Genomic DNA, 13659 nt, shown 5'->3' on the forward strand with positions numbered 1-13659 from the left:
GTGAGTTTCAAGAGAAGAGTTGTTTACTGTTGATCATGTTATGCTTTCTGTCTGAAATTGTTTTTTGTTTAGAAAATGTCTGTCAGTATTTTTGCTGTAAAATTTGAAATAAAAGTTTTAAATTAAATCCAAATCTCTGTGATCATTGTAGATGTGAAAAAAGAAATATCAAGCACAATGACAGGTTTGAACAATATTTTATGATAATTGATGACAAATAGCCAAGTAATGGGATACTGGTATGGCTCGGGGGTAGTGTCAATCCATAACCCTGTCTAGGGCCCTATTTGACCAGGATCTGTCTCTGTGTGGAGTGATACAGATGTTCACTAATCACTTCAGCAACTTATTTGTAAATTAACATAATGTGACAGGAAGATGCCAACATTAAGAATTTGGACTTAACTTCACTCATGATGAAAATTTACCTTGGGTTGTGATGGTTGCTGACATCAGAGCTCCTGCTGCATTTGCTTGGACTTTTGGTTCCTGGTCACTTAGCAGACGAACAAGCAAAGGAATCACTTCTTCTTCACATATCTTCTTTTTACCTTCCAGGGGAACACTAGACAGATGCAATTAACAACAACAAAATAAATGACTGTATAATTCTACATTTATGATCTTCCCACCTAGTAACTTGCTCAGTCAAGAAATGTCCTGCCACCCAGCTTTGTTTCTTTATATGCACAATACATGCTGTCTCTCTAGTCCCATCTTCCAGACTTCAGTATACTGTCTTTGCATTGACAATAAACAGACACATTTTGAAGACCCAGCTTCCTTAATTAGCTGAAACCAAGCACTAAATCAATAAAACATGCCAACCAACATGTTTAAGCCATAACAAAGTACAGTTTTCTAAGCTCTCCAACATATGCTGAGATAAGTGTAACAGTTTATTAGAGACGTTAGATATATGAATAAAATTTACTTCACTGTAAAATAAATGCAGAAAGTGGTTAGGATAAACATTGATTGAAATGACTGTAAAAGGAATCCAGCCATGTATTATACTTCCTTACAGAAAGAGTAAATTAAAATATTTTCGTTTGGCCCAGTCGTTTTGCTTGAATATGTAGCTCGTCCTTCTCACCACCCCCAATGACACCATTTGCTCCATAGAACAAGAGCCCTATATCCCATTAATTCTTCTGGGTGACAGCCAGCTGGGCCAGGAGCAAGAGCTGTGATCCATGTGGCAGTGGACTGGATTTTTTGAATATGTCCTATCATTCCTGTTGGTGCCCCTAAGCATCTGACACAGTTTGAAAGATAGATATGATGTCTGTGGGCTCGTACTTTAATGCATGTCATCCTCCTTTCTCTGATTCACAAAATACTACTTAAAGATCATGTCTAAAGGTGTGAAACAGAGTTTTCTTTTCACACAAAACAGTATGTTTCTGCGTAAAAGAAAAGTTTGTTTTGCAGCCTTTAGAAGATTATACAGTTTTAAAGTTAGCTTCCAAATGCAGAAGACTAAGCATACAGAGCCACATTTATAGCACTAATATTAATGGCCAGGTGGGAGGCATTTACATCACTCTGGGTTCCATTTCTACTGATGATGAAATAGAGTGGGTAAGTAACTGTGTATTAGTTATATAATTGACAAACTGTTAAATTATCAGTTTGGCAAAAAAAAAAAAAAAAGCCATTAAAAATTATTACTTTTTTCCAAACCATCCTCTATCTGTACTGGCCTTTTGGTCTTCTTGCATGATTTAAGCTTCTGTGCTTTCAGGAGAAGATCAAATACTTTTTCATTGCTACAGTAAAACTGAAATGTAACTCGGTGGACTATAAGAATTTCCAAGAGCTCTCTCTTCTGTTTTTTCTTTATATACTAATTTTTGTATATTGCATGTGATAGTTAACATTTGCTGTTTTGCCTTATGCTGTAGTGTAGTTAAAATTTGCTTTACCTTGTATTGCATTCTATTGTATTGTATTGTATTCCATTGTATTGTATCATATTGTATTGTATTGCACTGTACTGCATTGTATTGTATTACATTGCACTATACTGTACTGTACTGTTTTGTATTTGTACTGTACTGTCTTCCACTGTATTGCATTGTGCTGTGTTATACTGTATTGCCTTGTACTTTGCTGCATTATACTGTATTGTATTGCATTACACTGTGTTGTATTTTACTGTATTGTATTATGTTGTATTTTGACAGTATTGTATAGTGTTGTATTGCATTGTATTATGTTGTATTGCATTGTATTATGTTGTATTGTATTTTACTGTATTGTATTGCGTTATATTGTATTTTACTATCTTGCACTGTATTGTATAGCATTGCATTGTATTGTATTATGTTGTATTGTGTTTTACTGTATTATACTGTGTTGTATAGTACTGTATTTTACTGTATTGTATTGTGTTGTGTTGCATTGTATTGTAGTGTATCATATTGTATTGTGCTGTATTGCATTGTACTGTATTTAATTGTATTGTATTATATCGTATTGTACTGTATTGTATTGTATTTTTTTGTATTGTGTCATGTTGTGTTGTGTTGTATTGTATTGTATTGTGTTGTATTATACTGCAGGACATCTTCTAATGTTATAGGCAGCAATCTACTTAACACTGAATGTGTGATAAGAGACCTTGGGTCCCAGGTGGACAGTAGTCTCTCCTTTGATAGTTACATCGCCACAGTAGTCTGGAAGTCCTTCTAAGTGGCACACCTCATCATAAAAGGGTTCTCTTACAGGAAAAAAGAGGTCATTGTTCCCCTCTATGCGACACTCATTAGACCCATTATAGAGTACAACGCCCCTTTTGGAATGTACCTCACAAGACATCTGCAGCAGTTGGAAAGGCCGCAGAAGTACCTCACAAAGAGGATTACTGGTCTCAAACAAATGCCCTACACTCACCGCCTCAAAAAACTCCAGCTTTACTCCGTAGCATATCGCCTACTCCGCGGTGATCTCTGCCTAACATATAAAGCTATGTCAAACCCAGAGCTGTTGGACATGCTACACCAAAAGAAATCCCAATCCCTCCGAGCTACATGCTCTAGGGACCTAAACCTTGGTACCACAATAAACAGGACATGCTGGAGGGATAGATTCATGTCCCAGAGACTTCCCATACTCTGGAACAGGCTACCCATCTATGTCAAGCAAAGTTCTTCATTAGCACTCTTCAAGAAAAATCTTGATGAGTGGATGGGAAATAGGAAATACACCCCGGGGATCACTTCTGTGTCTCTGCTCGACAGTGGCACAGGAAAATAACTTTCTTAGGTGGCTTAAGCCAGGGAACCTTGTTGGCTAGGCTTACGTAGGCCCTTGTGCCGATAGCCTAGTACCTACCTATGCACCTATGAACTGTGGAAGTTTTCTTAATGGACACTCACTGAAAAGGGACCTGTCATGGACTTTCTTGGTAAGCAAGTGATAATAAATAAATAAACATTAAGAAATCAAAAGGCTGGGTGACATTAAACTTAATCCTGGACTCCATTTTAACTATTCTCCTACAATTATTAATCAGGTAACATTAGTTAATATAAATCACCTAAAAGTAGTGCAATTTCATATGAATACTGTTAGTAATAAACTTGATCTTCTGGTGGATTGGTCACAACAAATGAACCCTGATGTTCTAGGCATCACAGAAACCTGGATAAAAGACGGCTGATCCTCAGCTGGTTACATTTCAAAAGTTTTCATGTTTACAGAAATGAGACACGGGGAAAGAATCAGTGGGGATGAGGGTCCCGTGTTCATCTGTAAGGGACAACAAGTCTCCTAATTCCAAAAGTAACAGTTTCACAAATGATCTAGCTCCCAAATGTCCATTCTGCCAACCTCCCCTAAAGGGGAAAACACAGACTGGGATCTATCCCCATCCTTGTTACTACTTTTTGAGAACATCCTAGAACAAGTATACATAGAGCTGTCTAGATGCAACTTTTATTCTCAAAGGTGACTTTGATTTAAAGTGGTAAAGCCCCCTATATTTTGAACTTACTCATCAGCTCTTCACAGTCTTAACCAAACTATACAAGACATCGGATATCTTAACAGTAGGAACAGGGTACTGGTAATGCTGACTAATCAACATTCCTAACAGAAGTGGTGTCACTGGGGTCCTTCTGAATACTTTCACTGGCCACTTGACTAATCAACATTCCTAACAGAAGTAGAGTGACTGGGGTCCTTCTGAATACTTTCACTGACCATGTGACTAATCAACATTCCTAACAGAAGTAGTGTGACTGGGGTCCTTCTGAATACTTTCACTAACCACTTGACTAATCAACATTCCTAACAGAAGTAGTGTGACTGGGGTCCTTCTGAATACTTTCACTAACCACTTGACTAATCAACATTCCTAACAGAAGTAGTGTGACTGGAGTCCTTCTGAATACTTTCACCGGCCACTTGACTAATCAACATTCCTAATAGAAGTAGTGTGACTGGGGTCCTTCTGAATACTTTCACTGACTAATCAACATTCCTAACAGAAGTAGTGTGACTGGGGTCCTTCTGAATATTTTCACTGACTAATCAACATTCCTAACAGAAATAGTGTGACTGGGGTCCTTCTGAATACTTTCACTGACCACTTGACTAATCAAAATTCCTAACAGAAGTAGTGTGACTGGGGCCCTTCTGAATACTTTCACCGACCACTTGACTAATCAACATTCCTAACAGAAGTAGTGTGACTGGGGTCCTTCTGAATACTTTCACTGACTAATCAACATTCCTAACAGAAGTAGTGTGACTGGGGTCCTTCTGAATATTTTCACTGACTAATCAACATTCCTAACAGAAATAGTGTGACTGGGGTCCTTCTGAATACTTTCACTGACCACTTGACTAATCAAAATTCCTAACAGAAGTAGTGTGACTGGAGTCCTTCTGAATACTTTCACCGGCCACTTGACTAATCAACATTCCTAACAGAAGTAGTGTGACTGGGGTCCTTCTGAATACTTTCACTGACTAATCAACATTCCTAACAGAAGTAGTGTGACTGGGGTCCTTCTGAATATTTTCACTGACTAATCAACATTCCTAACAGAAGTAGTGTGACTGGAGTCCTTCTGAATACTTTCACCGGCCACTTGACTAATCAACATTCCTAACAGAAGTAGTGTGACTGGGGTCCTTCTGAATACTTTCACTGACTAATCAACATTCCTAACAGAAGTAGTGTGACTGGGGTCCTTCTGAATATTTTCACTGACTAATCAACATTCCTAACAGAAATAGTGTGACTGGGGTCCTTCTGAATACTTTCACTGACCACTTGACTAATCAAAATTCCTAACAGAAGTAGTGTGACTGGAGTCCTTCTTGACTAATCAACATTCCTAACAGAAGTAGTGTGTATTTTCACTGACTAATCAACATTCCTAACAGAAGTAGTGTGACTGGAGTCCTTCTGAATACTTTCACCGGCCACTTGACTGATCAACATTCCTAACAGAAGTAGTGTGACTGGGGTCCTTCTGAATACTTTCACTGACTAATCAACATTCCTAACAGAAGTAGTGTGACTGGGGTCCTTCTGAATATTTTCACTGACTAATCAACATTCCTAACAGAAATAGTGTGACTGGGGTCCTTCTGAATACTTTCACTGACCACTTGACTAATCAACATTCCTAACAGAAGTAGTGTGACTGGGGTCCTACTGAATACTTGCACTGACCACTGTCCAGGAAAAAAGTCAAGTCATGTCTTAGACAAACACTGAAAACTAACAACGTGATTCCACTATTCAATCACCTTAACTCTCATAATGTGACTCCAATACTGAGGGGGTATTCAGAGCAATTATAGCCATAACAGTACTAGTGCTTCATTAGCAAGTTCTACTAGCACTACAGTGGTAACAAGCATGTCAGACACAGACAAAAAATTTGTTCATCAAAAGCTCATTAGGGACTAATTTCCCTGTGTCTGAAGTGGACACAATGTATTCGAAACAACAGCATTAATGGTTCTTTCCACCAATCTATGCAGCACTGCTGCACAGGTAAACACACACATACACATGCGCACATGCACACACACACACACACACACACACACACACACACACACACACACACACACACACACACACACACACACACACACACACACACGTACACATCCTTGTAGGTACACAGGCATGTGCTTTCTCTCTCTCTCTCTTTTTCTTGCTCACACACACACACACACACACACACACACACACACACACACACACACACACACACATACACACACACGTACAAGCATGTAGCCTCACAGTACTTTCCTACAGTAGTGCTAGCAGACCTGCTGCTTTCATAATGGGTGTTCACCATAAATCTACCACTTTCAGTTTTCACTTCACTCCATGAAATAGCACAATATAGACTGCCCTTGAATCACTGTATCAAGTTATTTAGATTACAGAATATGGGCCCAGGGCAAAGCACATTAGCCATACCCCCCTGGATTGCCTGATTTGCCCTGTGGCGATATCCAAAAAGAGCCTTGTAGTGGTACTTTCAGGAACTTTCATACCACTGTAATGATTAACCACCTTTGACTTAACTTCTCCCCAATATTCAAAGGCAAATCTATGGTCCTTCAGAATAAGGTATGTCTCTTCAAGCACTTGGATTTTTCCACTGACACTTGTGCTATCCATTCTGCTTGCTAAGTTGACAGTTTTGCCCCATATGTCATACTGCGGTTTCTTAGCACCAATTACACCAGCTACGACTGAGCGATGGCTGATACCAATTCGAAGTTCAAAGTTATTGAAGTAATGTCTATTTATCTCTTGTATACTTTCATTCACAGCTATTGCAAAATCTGCCAAAGCACACTTTCACAATGCTGCTTCTCAGGAGACAAGCCTGATACTGCCATATATGTGCTTCCAATCATTTTTATTTTCTTGATATCTTGAAATCTTTCTTCACCAAATAGCTCATCAAAGTCTGCAATAATTTCATTAAGCAGGCGTAATCATTCCACTCCTTGATTATTCATTTCAGTTTGAGAATAGAAATCAGCTAATCCAGGTATGGAGGCAAACATTACACCAACAGCATCATATGATTGTGAATGCAGTTCATTGTGACAGTCTTTCTCCAGGAAATGACGGGCTGCATGGCACGGTAGAATATTCCTGAGTATATTTTCATTGTGTTCCCTTAGTCCCTTCATTTCACTGATTTCTTCTTTTGCCAGAACGTGCCAGAGAAAGTCAAGTCTTGCTGTGTATTCTAACTGCTGCCCATGATAAAACACAGCTAAAAGGAACATCGTCGTCATTGGAAGGGAAGTTTCCTTTTTCCTAGGATGTTTTTGTCTCAGTTATGGTGGAAGTTGCCATCCTGCTAGAAACAGGATTGCATAATTTATTATGTGTTTTGTGTTTTGGAATACTCTCCACTCATTTAATAAAATGATGGCAGAGAACTCATCACATTTGCTAAAATACTGACCTGAATTCAAGACACTTTTTCCATTACAAAACAGGAGGCTGATAGATAACTGACATCTATGTTTAACAAAAAAATAACAGCTAAGTTTAGGGAAGGTGATAACGTATGGAAAAACTGGAAAGTGACCAAGCAAAATAATGTATAGCAAAAAAAATTGAATGTGGAAGATCCTACAGAATAGAAATAAAGCTGCTTAGGTAAACTTATTCTGAGATAAACAAGTTAGACACCTTGAAGTCTTTTGGAAATAGATGACACCAAGAATGCAGAGCACACAGCTTAGATATTACAATAATACCATTGCTAAACAATATGCTGGAATACTCAAACACTGCCTATCAAGTGCAATAAATACTTATTTATTAGCTAGGTTTACAATTAATGAACCACTGTCCCTCAGCATACCCTGTTTATGATAACAGCCTGACTTCTCTTTTAGGATACTCTTAGCTAGAACTACCAGGAATCTGCTAACTAAACTACAAGCTTAAGTAAACAACAAATGCACTGGACTGCAACTTTCTTTTCTTAAGCTTATTGTGCTGATTATAACCACATGTCAAGATATTTTATCATCTCCCTCATGACTTAAGTAATACCTTTTTAATGGAGAAAGGTCTCGATAATTCAATTTGCTAAGACCTAAAACCCTTTGTCACCTAATAACTACTGACCCATCACCACCCTGAATTCCTGTGCAGCAATTACAAGTGGATGCTGAAAAGTTCTAAGCCCAACCAAGACAGGAATGACATGGAGCCATGAAACTTACAAGTTATTCAACATATTCTCCCCAGAGTTCAACACACTTGGCACATCGTACCTGAAGTTTCTGTAACCTGCCAAAAAAAAAGATTGAAATCACTGAAATCCTGCTCTGCTGCTGTGACCACCTCCGAATTACTCAAAAATTGCCCCCCTTTCAAACTCTTTTTAAAGCTTGGAAACAGGGAATAGTCAGAAGGAACAGGATGTGGTGAGTAGGGTGACTCGTCTATGCACTCAAAAACACCCATCATTCTGCCAGCCTTGTGAACAGTTGCACTGTCTTGCAAAAAAGAGAACTCCTTTCTGTAGCTTCTCTCTGCTTTTTCCTTTCAATGCCTCCTTTAATCGGCACAGCAAGTTATAGCAGTATTCTGCGTTAACTGTTTGGCCCCTTGGAAGATATTCATTAGAACACCTTCCTGATCCCAAAACACTGTGGCCATGACCTTTCCTGCTGAATTTTAGGTCTTGAACTTCTTTGGCCTTAGTGAACCTGAGTGCCACCACTGCATGGACTGTTGTTTTATCTCAGGATCATAGTGGTGTAACCATGTTTCATCAACAGTAACTAGTCATTCCAAAAAAGCACCAGCCCGACAAAAATGCCACAAAATCCACTTGGCAGTGTCCATACGATGTCTTTTCTCATTGGCATTCAAACATTTGGGCACCCTCTTGACTGACAGCTTCTGCATACCGAGCTGCTCATGGATTATAAACCCAATACATTCCCTGGATATCTGTAGTGTCTCAGCAATTGTTTTAGCTGATATTCGCTAATCTGCCAACAATTTCAAGAACTGACACCGTTTGAGGTCTCCCAGACATTAATGCATTTCCAGTCTCGAAATCTCCACGCTGCATGTTTGCACACCACTTCTTCACAGCTGAGTAAGAAGGGCACTTGTCACTCAATGTTTGCATCATACATTCATGGATTTCATTTGGAGTTTTCTTCTGCAGGAATAGAAACTTCATGATGGTTTGGAGTTCCACTTTTCATTGACATGGTTCAATCAATGATCTGAAACAATGTCAAAACATAGCTTTACAATTCTGCAAATTGGCACTTTACAAGGTGAAATAACCCTCTTTTAACAACAGAGGCAAATAAACGCTCATAATTTAGAAAGTTGGTCAGGCTTAGAACTTTTCAGCATCCCCTCGTACAGAAAATATAGTTTACATGCAAGTACTTGAATATATAAACAAGAACAAACTTTTATGCCAGAGGCGGCATTGTTTTTGTCATGACAATTGCACACAAACAGCAATATACTGCATTATCAATGACAACTAAATAACATGGATACACATATTCTACATGGTGTAGTATTTGTTGGTTTTAACAGAGCTTTTATTAGCAAAGCTCAAAAGAACTGGATTTAGCAAGGATCCCCTTAACTGATTTAGGAAGTATTTTGCTAACATAGCCTTTAAGGTTAGACAATGTTCTAGCCACTCCTGTAAGAGTACCTTAAATACTTGTATCCTGCAGGGACTGGTTTAGGTTGCATTAGTGAATTTGCAATAGACTGAAAGTAAAATTTACTCTAAATGATAATAATTTAATCCTCCTCAAAGCAGGAAAAAAAATAAGCAAGTTCAAAGGTAATTTTGTCAGCCTCCTACAAATTGTGTCTTTGGTTTTATGGTTTCATGGTTAACATTAACAAAACCTTCATACTGATGTCTGAGATGGCAAAGAGACTAAATGTTGCTTTTCAATTAAAATTCATAATGAACTCATTTCACAAACAAAAGCTTTAAAAAATATCATACTCATGTTGAACTGCTCACTCTCCCTTAAAAACATGCAGAGTATGTGATCAATAAAACTGTCAATCAGTTAAATCTGTGATATAAAATGTCTAGGCTTCTTATTAAGAAGGATGGGAAAACTATAACCTTGAATAAACTGATACTTAAATTAGAATATGCACTTCCAGACAGCTTCAGTGGCATAAAGTGACAGAGCCTGAACTATGACCTATATGATGCAAATTCTTAGTAGCCTGGGCACCTGCCAAACTGGCAGGGGGCAGAGAGTAGAAAAGGAAATGACCCCACCCACCTCTCACTCTCTGGGGGAAGGGGTGGAGTGCATGTCCAAGACACAAACTACACCAGTTTCCCTGAAAAAGACCAGAGAAATAGGCACAATGTGCTCATTCTAGGCGGTAATCTTGTCTGTGGGTGCACACCACTTGCGGAAGTGAATGGCACTATGACCACTGTACACCATCCTGGCAGAAAGGTCATTAGGCATGCATGGGATATTAGAGACATAAAAAGAGAAAGCATGACTCCTTATGTAGATGATGGTACTACTCCCAATTCACTTACCTCAAGCCCCTGGGGGAATTAATAAACTGCAGGGTTCCCCACCAGAGGGAACGAAATAGACAGTTTAGTAGATGAATGAAGTCTCAGTGATCAGAGGGGGAACCTGAGCAAACAATATATACTTGCAATGACTGATCATAACTACTCCTGTCATACTGGGCTCTTTCAAATAGATAATAAAATACCTTTTTTATGCTTCTATATATAGAGAACAATACTGCTACACTTTTAAGGAAAGCACAGTGGATGACAGTAATACATGTAGAGAACATTACTGCTACACTTTAAGAAAAGCAAAGTGGACGACAGTATCCAAAAGGATTACTTTATTACTTTCTACCTTACTTTACTGCTTTAACAAGATTAGTGCCTCCTCTCACACACACATTGAGTGTTAGAACAACTTCTGTCTGACTAGATCTCAGAAAAAAAGGAGCACTAACCTTAAAATGACTCTTAGTTGGATTTACAATAAATCAAAATGATTTCTTCATGGTGAGACTAGCAATAGTGAAAGACTGTCAAATCATATCCCGGATCAGTGCAAACTACCTTCATTTAGCTCTAATCATGACTGAATATCTGAAAGAAAATTCTAGGCATAAATGCTTTACAGAGAACGGCTATTCTGTAAAGCTACTGACAGTGCAGCTTTGATGCAACATGATCTGTATAATTATCTCCATAAACAAGGCACATGACTGAATTAAGCAAGTTTCTTCATAAATGAGTACACTCTATACTATGTGTTTACATATATATATATATATATATATATATATATATATATATATACACACACACACACACACACACACACACACACACACACACACACACACACACACACACACACACACACACACACACACACACACACAGTGGATATAAATAGGGCACATACCCCTGTTAAAATGCCAGGTTTTTGTGATATAAAAAAAGTGAGACCACAATAAATAATTTCAAAACTTTTCCCACCTTTAACGTGACCTATAACCAGTACAAGTCAATTGAAAAACAAACAGATCTGTTAGGGGAAAAAATATAAAAAATAAAAAACGTACAATAATCTGGTTGCATAAGTGTGAACACTCTTAAACTAATACTTTGTTGAAGCAACTTTTGATTTAATTACAACATTCATTCTTCTTGGGTACACACCTGCCATCAATTACAGAGACTCTGATTAACCCCAAATAAAGTTCAGCTGTCCTAGTAGGAGTTTCCTGACATTTACTCAGTTGCCTGCTACAGCAAAAGCCATGATTCGCAGAGGGCTTACAAAGCATCAAGGGGATCTCATTGTTGAAAGGTATCAGTCAGGAGAAGGGTACAAAAAATTTCCACAGCATTGGATATATCATTTAACACAGTGAAGACAGTCATCAAAAAGTGGAGAAAATATGGGACAACAGTGACGTTGCAAAGAACTGGTCATCCCTCAAAAATTGATGGAAAGACAAAGACGAAAACTGGTCAGGGAGGCTGCCAAGACACCTACAGCAACACTGAAGAAGCTGCAGGAATTTCTGGCAAGTACTGGTTGTGTACTACATGTGACAACAATTTCCCATATTCTCCAAATGTCTAGACTATGGGGTAGGGTTGCAAGACAGAACCTTTTCTTACACAGAAAAGCATCCAGGCCCAGCTAAAATTTGCAAAACAATACATCAAGTCTCCCAAAAGCATGTGGGAAAATGTGTTATGGTCTGATGAGACCAAGGTTAAACTTTTGGCCACAATTTCAAAAGGTACGTTTGGTGCAAAAACAACACTTTGCATCACCAAATGAACACCATCCCCATGGTGAAGCATGGTGGTGGCAGTATCATGCTTTGGGGTTGCTTTTCTTCTGCTGGAACTTGGGCTTTAGTCAAGGTGGAGGGAATTATGAACAGTTCTAAATACCAATCAATTTTAGCCCAAAAACCTTCAGGCGTCTGCAAGAAAGATGAAGATGAAGAGGAATTTTACCTTTCAACATGACAATGACCCCAAGCATACATCCAAATCAAAAGAATGGCTTAACCAGAAGAAAATTAAAGTTTCGGCATGGCCCAGCCAGAGTACAGACTTAAATCCAATAGAAAATCTGTGGGGTGACCTGAAGAGGGCTGTGCACAAGAGATGCCCTCACAATCTGACTGATTTGGACTGCTTTTGCAAGGAAGAGTTGGCAAATATTGCCAAGTTAAGATGTGCCATGCTGATAGACTCCTACCCAAGAAAACTGAATGCTGTAATTAAATCAAAAGGTGCTTCAACAAAGTATTAGTTTAAAGGGTGTGCACATTTATGCAACCAGCTTATTGTATGTCTTTTATTTTATATATTTTCCCCTAACAGATTTGTTTGTTTTTCAACTGAATTGTACAGGTTATAGGTTACATTACAGGTGGGAAGCTGCAGGGATGCTGCCCTGCTGTGATATTGGAAAAAGATAAGTGTTTATTTTCAATTATCTTCTGCACTTCTGTTTTAATACATATCTCTGTAATTGGTACAGCTGTTTTTGCAATCGGTGCAACTGTTTTTAGTCTCCTTTTTGTTGTGTGATAGAGCTGAATATCTGTTACTGTTGTGACCCTTTCAGCTTGCAGTGAAATCTTTTGTCTAGAGAGGCTTAGCTGTTTTCTTTGTGGCAGGAAGTAAATTAGACTGGTTTAATCTAGCTAAAGGCATTCCTGCAAAACTGTTTTATTGATTGGATAATTGGGCTGGTTTCTGTTTCTCTGCCTTTAATAGCCAGTGTTTTAAATCAGATATACTTGTTTGCTCAAGTTGTTCAAAGCTGCAGAGAGACTGGCCTACTGCCCTGCAGTGATATTGGATAAAGATAAGTGTTTGTTTTCAATTGTCTTCTGAACTTCTGTTTAATACATATCTGTAATCTTACAATTTTTTGCCACCCACTCGCCCAGTTGTTGTGGTAGTCTTCAGTCTTGGTGGCTTTGAGTTGCCCGCCTCTGGTATAAAGTTGATACTAGACACTCCCCCAGTCACATTACATTAGCTCATTCTATTGTTTATAGTGAGAACTTAGCAAAGGCACGCCCCTTTAGCTTCTGAACTT

General features: G+C 38.5%; 1 protein-coding gene across 1 annotated transcript in view; it reads right to left on the reverse strand.

Moving 5' to 3' along the window:
- Positions 1 to 13659, reverse strand: part of LOC122800364 (radial spoke head 14 homolog) — a 189705-nt gene that overhangs the window by 113598 nt on the left and 62448 nt on the right. Inside the window, exon 3 of the mRNA XM_044069813.1 lies at positions 429 to 565. Within this exon, the coding sequence (XP_043925748.1) occupies positions 429 to 565 (137 nt within the window). The remainder of the gene's footprint in view (positions 1 to 428; positions 566 to 13659) is intronic.

This window comes from Protopterus annectens, chromosome 4.part0 (genome assembly GCF_019279795.1).
Source record: "Protopterus annectens isolate FY-2018-M chromosome 4.part0, PAN1.0, whole genome shotgun sequence".
Taxonomy (NCBI): domain Eukaryota; kingdom Metazoa; phylum Chordata; order Ceratodontiformes; family Protopteridae; genus Protopterus; species Protopterus annectens.